Source organism: Triturus cristatus, chromosome 4_1 (genome assembly GCF_964204655.1).
Source record: "Triturus cristatus chromosome 4_1, aTriCri1.1, whole genome shotgun sequence".
Classification (NCBI taxonomy): domain Eukaryota; kingdom Metazoa; phylum Chordata; class Amphibia; order Caudata; family Salamandridae; genus Triturus; species Triturus cristatus.
Window position 1 is genome coordinate 981,337,047 of NC_140585.1, and position 14,762 is coordinate 981,351,808.

At 41.0% G+C, this 14,762-nt stretch overlaps 1 protein-coding gene across 1 annotated transcript in view; it reads right to left on the minus strand.

Moving 5' to 3' along the window:
* The window catches only part of LOC146855939 (sodium-coupled monocarboxylate transporter 1-like), a 363,001-nt gene that overhangs the window by 102,971 nt on the left and 245,268 nt on the right, over nucleotides 1–14,762 (minus strand). Inside the window, exon 11 of the mRNA XM_085650685.1 lies at nucleotides 4,239–4,325. Within this exon, the coding sequence (XP_085506811.1) occupies nucleotides 4,239–4,325 (87 nt within the window). The remainder of the gene's footprint in view (nucleotides 1–4,238; nucleotides 4,326–14,762) is intronic.

Genomic DNA, 14,762 nt, shown 5'->3' on the forward strand with positions numbered 1-14,762 from the left:
TCCAACACAACTGGTTACAGCCTCCTTTAGATAATACACTGCCACTGCTGAGGTGCCATCTCAGAGGCTCCATCAGCTTTTTGCTTCTGATTCTGACTAGTATTTGCCACCACCCAGAGATGACAATGGTAATGAAGAGGATGATTTACCCCCACATTATGATAATGGTATATATATATGATTTTACAGGAGACCAGTCGGCTTGATACTTCCCTGATATGGGGCTGCTTCCCACCACTGGGCTGCTAACAAAGAAGTGTTGTTCCTTTTTGGTGGTAATTAAATGTGCTTCTGAGGTTCTGGATATAAAACTGTCTTCTGTTGAAGTTTAGACAAATACCTTACAGTAGTCCTGTAACCTAGGCCTGCTTCTTCTGAGCCCTTATGCATGGAAACAATCCTCAGGTCTTTTAGGTAATGTGCAGGCATCCATTATGATACGCCTTTTGTTGGATGCCGTCTATTAAGTGAAACTCTGCCTTAGAACGCTTTAAGGAAAATTAGGAAACTCTGCTTATTTGGGCCTACCGGCCCCAGCCAGGCAGTTCCCCCAATAATGTTAGCCTCTTTAGAGGCTATGCCAGAAGGTTGGCATGTATGTAGATCCATGCCCTCCATTGTATTCACACCAGCCCTTTCATGATCAGGGACGGCGATCAGTCAGACAATGAGCAGGTCACCAGAGGCACAGATCTTCCCATTTTCTTCCCCTGAGGCATCATCACCCAAGCTACTTTAGTTCACCCTAGCGGAGCACAACTACCCTGTGAGAAGCAGCATCCAAAGTTTGTCCTGGGTGCCAATCCATCACATCCGACGGATGGGTCCACAGGATTTTCAGCAAGGCTATGCCCTTCTGTTAATTTCCGACTCACCACAATTTCCTCCTACATTAGAGTGACTTTCAGAGGAGGACCTATCCAACTTAGTACAGGAGGTGTGAGCACTACTGTCCAATTGAGCCATTGAGAGGGCTAAGGATGCAGAACTATTGATGGAATGCTACTCCCTCTATTTCCTCATACTGAAATACAATGAAGGCCTTTGTCCAAATTTAGATCTTAGCCTTTTGAATGCCATCTTGCAGAACGAAAAATTCAAAATGCTCACACTGACCCAGGTTCTGTCTCCTCTGCATCCAGGAATCTGGATGGTAGCCTTGGACCTGCTGGCATGAATTTTCATTTGCCCGTCCAAAAGACGCAACCTGCAGTTCAAGGTTGGTCAAGAACATTTCCGGCTATCCATTCTCTCCTTAGGCTTAATCGGTGTCCCTTCGGAGATTGGGTTGCCAACTTTCACTATCTTTGATGAACATCAGTTGAAAGTTTGTGCAAAGGCTGCCACCACTGCACTTGATTTGCTCAAGCGCTCCGTCCATCATCCCATTTGGTATCACTTTGTTCACCCTAAGTTGGCAGGGTATGCCCAGACGTGGGTCCCTTGCTCACTTTGACACTGGATTCAAAATAGCCTGGCTGATGAGGGTTATGAACCTGAAACCAGTCCCAGGATGCTTGTTTCCGGTCCAGGGAAGACATGGCTTGGCAGTTCGGGCTGGACTGTTCCCATGAGGCACAGGGTCAGACTGATTTGCATATGGCCATGTCTGAACTGGGGTGGTGGAGTGAGCTATAGAATGATGATGGATTAAACCCAGATCAGTTGACTGGGGGTGAGTGTTTGAATTGCTCAAGCGCTCCGTCCATCATGCCATTTGGTATCGCTTTGTTCGCCCTAAGTTGGCAAGGTATGCCCAGACGTGGGTCCCTTGCTCACTTTGCCACTGGATTCAAGATAGCCTGGCTGATGAGGGTTATGAACCCGAAACCGGTCCCAGGATGCTTGTTTCCGGTCCAGGGAAGAAATGTCTTGGTAGTTCGGGCTGGACTGTTCCCATGAGGCACAGGGTCAGACAGATTTGCATATGGCCATGTCTGAACTGGGGTGGTGGAGTGAGCTAAAGAATGATGATGGATTAAACCCAGATCAGTTGACTGGGGGTGAGTGTTTGATTTGCTCAAGCGCTCCGTCCATAATCCCATTTGGTATCGCTTTGTTCGCCCTAGGTTGGCAGGGTATGCCCAGACATGGGTCCCTCGCTCACTTTGCCACTGGATCCAAGATAACCTGGCTGATGAGGGTTATGAACCCGAAACGGGTCCCAGGATGCTTGTTTCCGGTCCAGGTAAGACATGGCTTGGCTGTTCGGGCTGGACTGTTCCCATGAGGCACAGGGTCAGACAGATTTGCATATGGCCATGTCTGAACTGGGGTGGTGGAGTGAGCTAAAGAATGATGATGGATTAAACCCAGATCAGTTGACTGGGGGTGAGTCTTTGATTTGCTCAAGAGCTCCGTCCATCATCCCATTTGGTACCACTGTACTGGCATGCAGAGTGCCTGTTCTTGATGTCTGTCAGACAGAGACATGGGCATTAGTCTTAACGTTCACAAGGTCTTGACAGCCAGATCTGATGGGAAGGCATTTCACTCATTCAGTCCTGTAGGACGTTTTGTTCTGAGCCCACTCTACAGATCCTCCACTTTGGAAGGTGCTGCCTTGGTACCTATACCTATTCTAAAGGTCAGGAATCTGCAGTTAGAAGTATCCATCAGAAAACCAAGCTACTTACCCAGCTCTTTCTGGTGGATGAGCGATCTCACTGTCCTCCCAACTACCCATTCTGTGCAGCGGTCTCTTCTTTCCATCTAACAAGGTCCCAAATTAGCAGCCTACACATTGGCACCTCCAATTGTTTTGTGCTCACATGTGTTTTTCATATTCATGGAAACCACTTTGTTATAGTTAAATTATGGTTTTTCACTGACATCACAAATCTAACAAACAGTATACAAGTGTGCAAAAAATACAAATATCTGTAAATGTTTCAGAAGGAGGGACTTTAAGATTAAAATCCAAAGCTTAAAATCCTCTGAAATTCTTCAGTTGTGGTGAGCTACACAAGTAGAATTTCGTCAATGTTTGCTTTTGACCTCACGCTCGATGTCACAGATGAATGCTGTCATTGATTTCATAATCACCGGTGGCATCCAATTTCAACAACAATACCTGCTATGCAGTAAACAAATCTCTCACATCATGCAATGGTCCCCAGAGTGCAATTGTCAGACTTTGCCATCCAAAAGAAAAAATATTTTTTTAAACAATTCTATACAGAATACAGCACTACATGTACAAACACAGATACATCTGCAGGTTTTGGGCAATCATTCAGCAAAACACCTCGGTGTGAATTTAAATAGTCTAAATACATTTTGAGACCCTTGTAGCACCCACGTTTACCAATCTGTGCTAAATGTTCCGCAGCCAACATTTTTGTTTTGGGTAGTAGAGCACAGATTTATCAAACACGCCAAAGTTATTAGCTCATTATCCAATGGATTCTTGCGTTGAACCATTAGTATCTATATTTCACAGATGATAGTGTAACGATAGATTACAGTCCATTAAACAAAAGTCCAGTTCCAAATTGAGTAATTCATTATGTTGCTATCCAAGACATGAGACTGTACGCCAACGTGGCTGGATGTTTGAGGACACGCAATGTGTCAACTGCAGGGGCTTAATAGCTATAGCTAACTGATGCATTAGGATAAGTTAAGAATTTGTGGACCTTATGAATGTAAAGGACTTGTATCGATTCGACAAAGGGTGGAATCAAAAAACAAGATGTCCAGCTGGTAAATATAGAATTCTAAGTGCCCTGAGGAAGTTCACATGTGGTAAACGAAACGAGTTGGCTGTCTTATTTTATATCACCGAAGAAAGTAAAGACGATTTGGAATACACACAATTTGTTTGAATGGACTGACTACAATTTGTCTGTGCACTACCATCTGTAAAATTTGGATTCAATTTGACCTCATGAAAGGCATGTGCCTTGGTCTTGTGCACGTAGGAGGACTATATTGTTTAATAATTGCGGGCAAGGCAAAGATGTGGTGTTTTGAGTGGCTCGCTGCCCTAATCTGTTGATTGGTTGAACCATTAGTATGCTGTTGGCACTGAGGCTGCACTTTGGTGGCTGTTTAATATGGCAGAAAAATGAAAAGAAGAAAATATTTCTGCCACAGAGGGTTTAGAGGCATCGAGATAGGAGTAGATCAGACATACTAGACCTGGAGCTTAAATATTGCTAACAAATTAAATTTCCATTTAGTATAAAACACTTTCTTTGAATTTTGTCATTTTTCAAATAGATAATCATACTTACTGGTGGATTTGCCCAGGGAAATAATATGCCTAAGCAAAAGAGTCCAAGTAGAGGGCCACCAACCATCCCAAAAATTGATAAAGCTGCCTGAAGGAAAATAAAGTACACATTACATTTTAGAAAAACCTACATCTTAATAAAATATTTCTTAAGAATCTGCATGTTTCATAGGAAGGATGTTGCAAGTGTAAATGCTCACCCTAACCTATATTGTAATATATCATCCTGAATAGGAATGAGTTCTAAAACACAAATCAATGCAAAGACGTTTTATTAAGTGATGGCAAAACAGAATTTCATCTAACTGCAACAAAGTATTCCAACAAATAGCATGCCATTCAGAAAATAAAAAAATATTTCCACAGTAAAGAGCATCTATTCACCTAAGGAATTCACTAACGGTGCATTGATGAAAAAAAGCTGTAAGTCCATAAGTGGTGGTCCATGCTCCTATGATTTTCAATAGGGTAGGAATTTTTATTGGATTCCCAAAAATCTCTGTACATTTTCACCTAAAACCACAAACCTTGAAGATATTTGTATGTACAATTAATACTAATCAGAAAAACATTTTCCGAAGTAGCGAAACCCACTCCTTACAAATGCACTCCAAGAAATGTGGGTGTGTTTGGTTGTTTTTCACACTCAACTTGCTCACTTATTGCAGCCTCTTTGGAACTGAAGTCCGCAAATTTGGCGGGCAAGGCATTTGGGAATGTTGAGGAATATCCAGAAAGGATTTGCATGTGGGAGTTTTCGCAGCAGCCAGTGACCAGTCCTTCCGATTCACTTGGGAACCACAGTAGTCTTCCCTCTAACTCTTAACCCTAAATCTATAAATGTGGAAGATCCACCCCATTTGTAGATTTTCTTAGGTCATAGGTTCCATCTGCAGGCATAAATTTCCACAAATATTGACTCTCTGAAAGAGGGCCAGCCATTGAACCCTTAACATTGCTTTGGCTGTACATCTATGTTGAAATCTTTTATGAATTGATCCCTTGGTATTAACAGAGTGACATAGTTTCAGGCTCTCTCTCTATCACAGTGCTTTTGTCTAAATTACTGGCTAATATTACTTTTGAATCCTTCTGAACATCCTTGTATAGGACATCCGAAAAATGCAAAGTTTCTGAAAATGTTATCTCACACTGCAGAAAACATAGACATTTTTAAAAAAAACATAGAAAGGCATGATAGGTGTGCAACCACCATGTTGGGATACTGAATATCGAATCCAAAGTATTGTGGGACCTTAATGTCATGGACAAAATATTGAGGGCCAAACTATCAAAAGGTAAGTATGTACAGATTTTGCACCATTTGATGAATCTTCCCAGAACCTTCCAAAAATATCCACCTCAGCACCTTCCTCAAACGTTTCAGGCTGGTCCCTCAAGCAAGAGCCCAGAAAAACACTTTTTCCCCTCTGCAATTTCCATAAGAAAAATTAGACGATGATTCAGAAAAAAGTGTCTAACAGACTTACACCAAATTTAGCAGAAAGCTAGATATCTGTTTAGAAAGTGTGCTTTTTGTGTTTTCGTGCAATTCTGTTCTGGTATTGTAGAGAAATTCAGGTTCAACATTTATAGATATCTGTTGCAGCGAGACACCAGATGAAGAAATGGCGAAAAATTAATTATGAATGGTCAGTCCCACAGGTCAGAGCAATCTGATGGCAGTTACAAAATGAAGAAAAATGTTGCGCCTGCTCTTATAGGACTTGGGTACTTTGTCCCTGAGGCCTGGAAAGTATTTCTAAAAATATATAGAAGGGGCAGGGTAGTGATACACAGACCCATTTGCCCTTGTGAGGGTAAAGTCCAAGAGGGAACTCCCTGGGGCCCAAAAAAAATTAAAACATGTTTTGAATCATTGTGGTCACATTGGACTTTTGCGGCACCCCGCCCATCCCCCATCTGATCCTGCGGAACCACAACAAATAAAAAAATTAAAAATGTGGGATGAGGTCTGTAGCCACTCGTGTCAGTGCTGCCCACCAGTGGTGGTTGGGTGCCAGGCACAGCCAAAGTGCATGACCAGAAGGGGTTAGCCGCAAATGTTTCTCAGTGACATATAACTTTATATTTTTAAAAAACCATAGAAATTCACAGAAAAAGCTAAAGCTTAAAGTGGAGTTATAGGTGAGGATGATAGTAAGATGTTAACTTACATTAAAAAAACAAGAATAGTAAATCTATATATCCTCTCTATACACTTACCTTTCGATGTTTTGGATATCAATATTTTGTTCACAATATTAAGGGATCATGATCTTCCTGTTTTCGATATTCAGCAGAAGCACCAGCCATGAGAAGGCACCTCTGCCAGCACCAGTGGTGGAATTGAAAACAGGATTACTCCAGGAAGCCATAAATTGGGGGTCAATGTGTTGCAGTGGAAAGGGGTTGGAGGCTAGAGGTGCGGAGTCTTGAAAAGGAGAGTCCGATTGTCAAATTATATATATTTTTTTAATTTGCTATAAAAAAATGGGCAACAAGGGCAAATATTTCAGTAAATCTGTGACTTAATCGGTCACTAAGAGGATGCATTTTGAAATCTCTCACAAGTTCAAGACACCTGATAAAGAGACATTTACGAGCCCAGCAATTTTTAGGAGTTTAGAATAATGGTATGATAACTCTTGTGTTTAATGCAGTTGGGAGTGTTCTGTGTTTTATTCGGTTTTGACTCATAAAGTAGCATAGAAGGTTAATGTGCCTGCTGTAAATCATATTGTGTAAAATGCAGATTTGTATTTTATATGGATATGTAAGTGGGTTATTACTTTTGACAGGCATCCTTTTTTTATTTTCATTTCATAAGATTCAATCCTTCTATTGTAGTGCAGTGAGCTATGGACCAACATCAAAAAGCTGCATGCAAACTGCAAGTGATTGGTCAGATTCTTATTGTTTTTTCTCAATATTTTTTCCGCATTTGCAAAGAGATTTCCTTTGAGTAGTAATAAAGTATTCTTAGTAGAGACAACCCCAATCACTGTGTTCCATTTTAAATCCTGACTTTGTATTTCTCCCAACCATGCATGGCTATGTGACTCCAACACCTCATAACCCTCATTGTCTTATGTAACATTTCCTGTACATTGAGGTACATACTTGTATGATTTATTGTGTTTCTGTGTGTGATGTAAAGAGCTCTGACACCCTACACTAGGATGGCTTGTGCTGCAAAAGCACTAACCAAAAAATAAATTAGCTAGTGCCATTTAAATAGTTATCTATGTAATTACTCATATACACAGATACATCTGGCATTCTCACAGTACATGCACATCTCTTACATGGGGAGCTACAAAGTGAAAAATCTGCGTACAAAGCAATAATTTAATGTTTCTAAAGTACTTGTGATGTGATAAGCTGTGTTGCTTTATTTTCTTCCATTGCATTGGCGCCTACGTGTTAGGCTCCAGCTGGCTCCCAGCAAGTATACTACAAGAGAAGGGCTAATGGCCATTTAAATCAGGCCTATGTTTTACAGCCAACAGTAAATGAAAATATGGAAGGTCCCTTGCAACCTGCAGGTTGTGGCTCCAAACATAAAGAAGACAACATGACAACATGTGGGCAATAAAACCCATTGCAAGTCTCGCAAAAGAAAACCTGCTAAGAAAAACATTTATCAAGTTCAATGATTTTGCATCTGGCATTGTTATATTTCATATCGGTACCCTACTATACGTCCAGGGAACATCATACACTTTCCCTACATCAGCGCTCGTTATTTCATATGAACGAGCCTTACAAGGACATAACTCCAAATAAGGACAGAATGCCTTGTATGGACATAACGCCTTATAAGGACTGTAGCCTTTTAGGGACTAAACCTTTCACCTAGTTCCATGCAGAGGGTGGGTTCTTCCCAATCGATATTGCTAAGACGTGATCCTTAGCGCATATGTATAATTGATGAGTACACTCTCCAGGAGGTACACTTCACCTCTCCCATCGACGCACAAGGTTTAATCCCCAACGTCATCCTCATACTGAACAATGGGTAACACACGTACCTAGACTGTATGAATACAGCACCTCTTGCTATCAGAAGGCAGGAGGAACCCGAGACTTCGAGGCCGACACACTGACCAGAGACGCTGTAGCTCCGGCATGCCATCGCTCCAGCTGACAGTGGTCTGACGATCCCTTGCGGGGTGTACAGCTCAAGTCCAGGACGAAGTCCCACACTTTCACTATTCAGGTAATAGGGTTCGACTAAAAGCGTAGTGGGATTCTTGGCACTTAGGCTCTTAGGCTTAGGCTCTATAGCACCTACTCACATACTAGTTACACTTAGGTACAACTAGTCAGGCATCTTAGGAGTACGCACTTTATTTTATAAATGCATTCTATATTCATGTATTTATTCATAACTATTACACAATGGTAGAACAATATTATTTCTTTGTATTCACTGTACTGCTGGTTCTATTTCTCTGCTACTGTATTACAGTTAAAGTAGCGCATATATTTTACATGAGAAGAACAATGGTACAATAAACTCTTATTGTGAAAACGCCCCACTGTTTCTTCTGTGTATCTCTCTGAGAGCAAAACAAGCATGCACAAGTGACTGGGTGAAAAGTAATACATTGTTTCCACAAGTTTGAGGTTATTTTGTTCTGAGGTTGCCAAAACTAATCTCTCTGCTAGTAGGAGAGTCTAGTGGCACTGCGAGCTAGCAAATTCAAACCACAGACTAACATATGCGGCAGGGGTGTACGGAGTTAGTCTGCCACCAGACCCACAGTATATGTTATCCGTAAACGTCGTAGGTCCTGCATGACAGGGTACTTTTGGGACTATACTACATGGCGCTCAACGTGGTCTAATAAAGGCGCCCTTACTCAACAGTAAAATCTGAGTAGCTCAGCCGTGCTTGGTCTTATTCTCAGAGACCCTACTTACAAAACCCAGAGACATCTGGAGTAAGTGGGAAAAAACTCCACCACAGCTGAGTAGGCAAGATACCCTATGTATTGGCTGTTGGTTAATCAAGCTTGAAAGGAAAATGTTCCAAAATTGTGCATAAAACCTTTGCATTAAACTTTCACATAATTTCCTTGGACAATAATTCTGTGTCTTAAACATGATGGAGGACGAGGAGAGAAACGTAAACCCACTAGAGCAACCACTTCCAGACTCAGAGGAAGAGACAAATGCAATACATATTGCACCCAAAGTAAGACAAACTCTGACAGTTAAACTACTCAAACATGGGTTATCACCCATAGGAGGTGTAGTAATATTCGTGATAGAGGTACACAAAGATTTCAAAACAGAGGTATTCTACTCATGGGTTATATTCACAGCAGCAAATGCTGTAACAAAAACGTTTCATTATTACTTACATAATGACATTCCAGCGATCTATACTCCGTTTGAGGAGACTGAGATTCCGCTTACTTTCCAGGAACATATTTTCTGGTTTAATGGTGCCCTACCCCACATAAGAACAAGAGCAAGGCTTGGTCCTTTAGGGATTCCAGGAGCAACATGGCCGATATCAGCGACCTATGTACCACATCCAGACATTGACACAATGCCACAGGATGAACTGCTTGTTCAACACAAAGAGTTGATAAAACTCTACAGAAACATGATGAACTTTGTCTTGAGGACACACGCGGTCCAATCCACAGTAATTACAGCTACAGCAGCTCCTCCACAGAGCTCAGGGACTAAAATTACCCCACAAACATTACACGCGGTAATGGGCAAAGTGCCCACAAAACGTGAACAAATTCCTTTCTGGGTAGCTCAGAAAAGAACCCAGTTAGAAACAGTATTTCCAAATACAACACCATTTGAAAAACACAGAATGCTAACAATCTGTTTACCCATGGGGATAACACCACAGTTAGAGGACTGCACCTTTTGGGGTACAGTCTTTGCTGCCATATATACCAGGACACATGGTATTTCTTCACAAGCAGTAGTGCCAAATGTATTAAGACAAATACAAAACGACTATGGAGCAGAACCTGCCCTAAACTTAGGGGTGAAGTTATTAAATAACTACGACCAGGTATCAGCCATTATACTAGCTAACATTAAAGGGGAAGCAGCATCAGTGGCAATCCACCAACGCCTGAGGGAGTTCACTCCATTAGAACAGGAGAACGAACTACGCTAAATAATAGAAACTGCATATGCAGAATTAGGCAGAGATAGCTTGGGGGGAAAAGCTTTAAAACCTCAACTACAGGGCAGTCCTGAAAAGGACACTTTTAAACAAACACCAAATTCTTCAAAGAAGAAGTGGGATAGTAAAAAATAAAATTGTAAAGACAAGAGATCTCAATCCAGAGGTAGGTCTCCCCAAATGGAGCCCTCTGAAAAGTGGTACAACCTCAGGAATAGGGATAATATTAAGAAACCTGACAGGTATCAGGATACTGATACACGTTCCTCTCATTCCTTTCAGGGTTCGAAGAAAGGCTCCGAAAGAGAAGGACGGTCAGAACACAGAGAAGAGCGCACACAGTCCAGAGACAAGCAGCACGCTCAAGACTTTACTTATGAAAAAGAAGAGAAACAAATTCCAAAACCTGAATTTAAGAAAAAGAAAGTTGCTGGTCTGAAAATCAGACATGCCCAGAATTCTGAGGACACAACTTCTGAACGGGGAATAGCTCGCCTGAACCTGAAAAAACTTCTGGTGACAGCGGAGTTGAATGATTACATCACGGTGGAAACACCAGACACCAGGGTGAGCGTCCCACATAAGTTATATGAAGTAACACTCCGACTGGAGGGGGACAAGCCCAGGAAAGTAAAAAGTATTTTTTGGAAGAACTTATCATCTGGTTATGACATCCTATTAGGAGAACAAGATTGGCCGGCTGCATTCGTTATGGAGTGCCCCAGGGGAGAAAGTGTAATCTTTCCTGCATTTTCCAACTACGTTCCCGTTCACTTAAAACCTGCTTATGCACAGGAGTGGGCAGTAGCCCAAGCTCCAGGACTGTACAAAAATCACACAGGGTGGGATGAGAACTCCACCTACCTTGTGAACCCGTTAAAAGTTTCACCAACTGCTCAGGGGCTATACCCGATGAAGCAATAAGCTAAAAAACAGGTCAGCGAGATCGTAGATCAACTTGAGTACCAGGGGGTCATTGAAAAATGTACCTCACCAATGAACATTCCTTTGTTTCCCGTCTCTAAACATGACAACACATATCATCTAGTTTTAGATTACAGACATTTAAACTCATGCACAAAGACATTTGCTGTCCAAAATGCACACAGTGCCACATTAATGAAGAACATTGTGCGCAAAAAATACAAAACCACACTTGATATCTCAAATGCCAAAATATAGCACCTGAAAGCAGGTATCTGACCGCCTTCAGTGCGTTGGGGTCCCGGCAACAATTCTGTCATTTAGCACAAGGGTATAAAAATAGCCCAGGAGTATTTTCAGCAAGAGTAACAGAGTTACTTCGAAATTTCGATGAAGAAGCGTTGTCCTGTGTGGATGATATTTATCTGACTGACGACGACTTACTGAGGCACTTGACAAGGGTTAGCACCATTATTATGGTATTTGCCTCAGAGGGCTATAAGTTCAACTTTAAAAAATCTAAAATAGCCCACCTCAATATCCTATTTTTGGGGTATGAGCTGTCAAGTGAAGGCAAAAGTCTGGCAGCTAACTTTTTAGAGAAGTGTGCGCTGCTCCAACCTCCAAAATCATAAAAAAATGTACAATCAATACTGGGATTCCTAAATTTCGGCAGGACATATATTTTAGATTACGCACAAAGGGTAAAACCCTTCTATGAATTAATAAAACCTGACTTTTCAGCCAGAGTCTGGACACAAGAACACACCAATATTCTTCGCTTACTCCAGGAAGACATGATGGCTTCCAAACACTTCCAAACACGCACAAACGTACACCACTTAGTGATCAGAATCATAGCAGGTCAATGCGGGTACACATATATAACCTTTAATGAGGGGGGAGACTGTATCAATTGCATACAAATCGAACTTGTACACAAATGCAGAAATGCGTTTCACTTCAACAGGAAAAATAATGACAGCCATTCAGACTGCTGTGGCTAGAGAAAGAGCACTGGCTCAGGGGAAATGCATTATTGTCGTAACTCCAGTACCAGCTTTAGAAGCTGTCACAAAGGCCAGTGTCCCAAATGCGACAGCGTTACATCCAAGATGCAGCAGACGTTGAATACAGATTTGATCCCAGTTTAAAACTCAGGCATTCCTGCAATATGAACAAGAATACCCTCTACCACATGAAATCTTGCCTCTTGATCAATATGAATATATTATCTATACTGACGGATCTGCAGCAATATTTTTCAGCATGTGCAATCGTTAAAGGTCGCATGCATGATGGCAAATTCCATCCCAGCTGCACAAAGACGCAATCTCTAGGAGACTGCACGGCTCACTTGGCAGAATTAAAAGCACTAATAATTACCCATCAGTTGAGGCACATTATAGGTATTAGTCCAACATAAATTTCATACATCAAAAAAGTCAAAGGGGTTTAAAGTCCACAAACAGATCAAAGAATTTCATTAATTCTCATTTGTTTATTTTTCTTTTCTTGTATTGTCCAAATTTCATTACAACACATAACAGCCGACACGTGTTTCGTCCATCCGGACTTTTTCAAGGCTGTAACAAATGGATACAAATATACAATATTACAAATCACATAGAAATATTTAATATACAAAATTTAATGTTTAAAAACACAGTATTGGTTTAAAAAGTCCTCTTCCACAAAGACAAATTTACATACATTTGTATTGTATCAATTCCTTTTATCTTGACACTCAATACACATGAGGGGCTAGTGTCAATAGATAAATAAGAAAAAACCATATATATGCAGCCGGTGAAGAAAGTTTTAGCATTAGAGTATAGAGAGCCACCACCAGAAGAACCATCCCGATCCTATTGGAGTATAAGACATATTGCAGAATAGAAGCAAATTAGTATGTGCTCATAAAGTCATAGCGAGGAACTAACCTCATTGAAAAACAGAGTCTCTCCCCATGTATATTGAATCAAAAATAGGACCACTCCTTATTCTCATAGGTCAGTCCTAGCGCTTAACAGGTCAGTGTTCCATGTGTTTCTTTTCTTTCTTGTGACTCGAACACTCCCCACGCTCGTAATCAATTTACCACGGCCAGGATAACGCCGTAGCGCTAAGGTACTGATACACCTGTATACCAAAGAACACATGTTCCGTTTAAAGAAGTCTCGCAATCCATTTATTATATATAAGGCCATAAATGTGGCCCATACGCTACTAATTAAAAAGATGATAATAGTTGTAGAGGTGCCAATAATAATATAACCCTACAAATACATATGTACACTTTTTATAGTCTGCTCACTGGGCTATAAATACTGGGTATATCTGCACAGTGTGAATTAATTCTTCTATATACAATTTTTATTGTTTTGGTTTGGGGAGTAACCTTTTCAACTGCTCTCCGTGGTGTCTTTTAAACGATATAGGATGGAATTGGAATGAGTGAAATATTAATTCACTGCCATTGCCTTATTACGATAAATATACTGAGACTGCTCCAAAATGGCGCGATCTAGAATTTCATGAAAAGTTTGTTCTCAGTCCGCTTTCTTTGTTCATTCTGTCTACGTAGACACGCCGGGCACTTTCCTAGATAAAGGTAAAAGGACTAAAGTCAAATTAGTGGTCGGTTTTCTTACGGAAGTCGAGACGCGGTTACGGGTGCCGTCGACAGGTATGTTGTAATGTTTGAATTTAGGAAGCAGAGTCTCTAACCTTTAATACAGTGAGTTTGTTATATTTCTGCGGACAGCTAGGACGGGAGGTTCCAATTCTTTAGTAATCAGACCAACACGTAGTTTGGTTATCCTACAAGATAACAAGATTTTAATGCAACGTCGATTGTGCCAAAAATGACAGATAAAAAGTAATTATGTTCTATTAATGAGGGCGATCAAGATATTTCTGGATGGGTGACGATAATACTTACTCGGTTCTCTCCAGTTAATCGCTGCTAGTTTGGGCTAATTTTTTTGCGTGCCTATCGTCACTATTATCCATGACAAGGACTGGGTCAAATTATGAGCTATACCTTATAACTAATTCCATGGTGTGTCCCACCAGACCAATTTAATGATAACCAATGTATGGTAAAGATTTTGTTTACGTGTTGTCCACAATACCTTAGACCTATAGGTCACTATACATGTTTTTCAATTTATTGTAGGTTTATCACGACCTGCCTGACAAACTTTTGTTTTGAAGTTAACCCTAATTGGGGGATACGTCTAACAAGACTAATGATGGGACGACTATAAGAATACAAGTGTTTACCACCATTACTGGTTGGGACAGGGTTTCTCTATGAGACATAGAAAAGGGACCCACGCGATTTGGTAAGAATGTTTGGCTACACCTGCACTAAGGAATTAGGATGTTTCGTTTTTAACTTAATACCAGTCATTGTTAGTTGTCCACTGT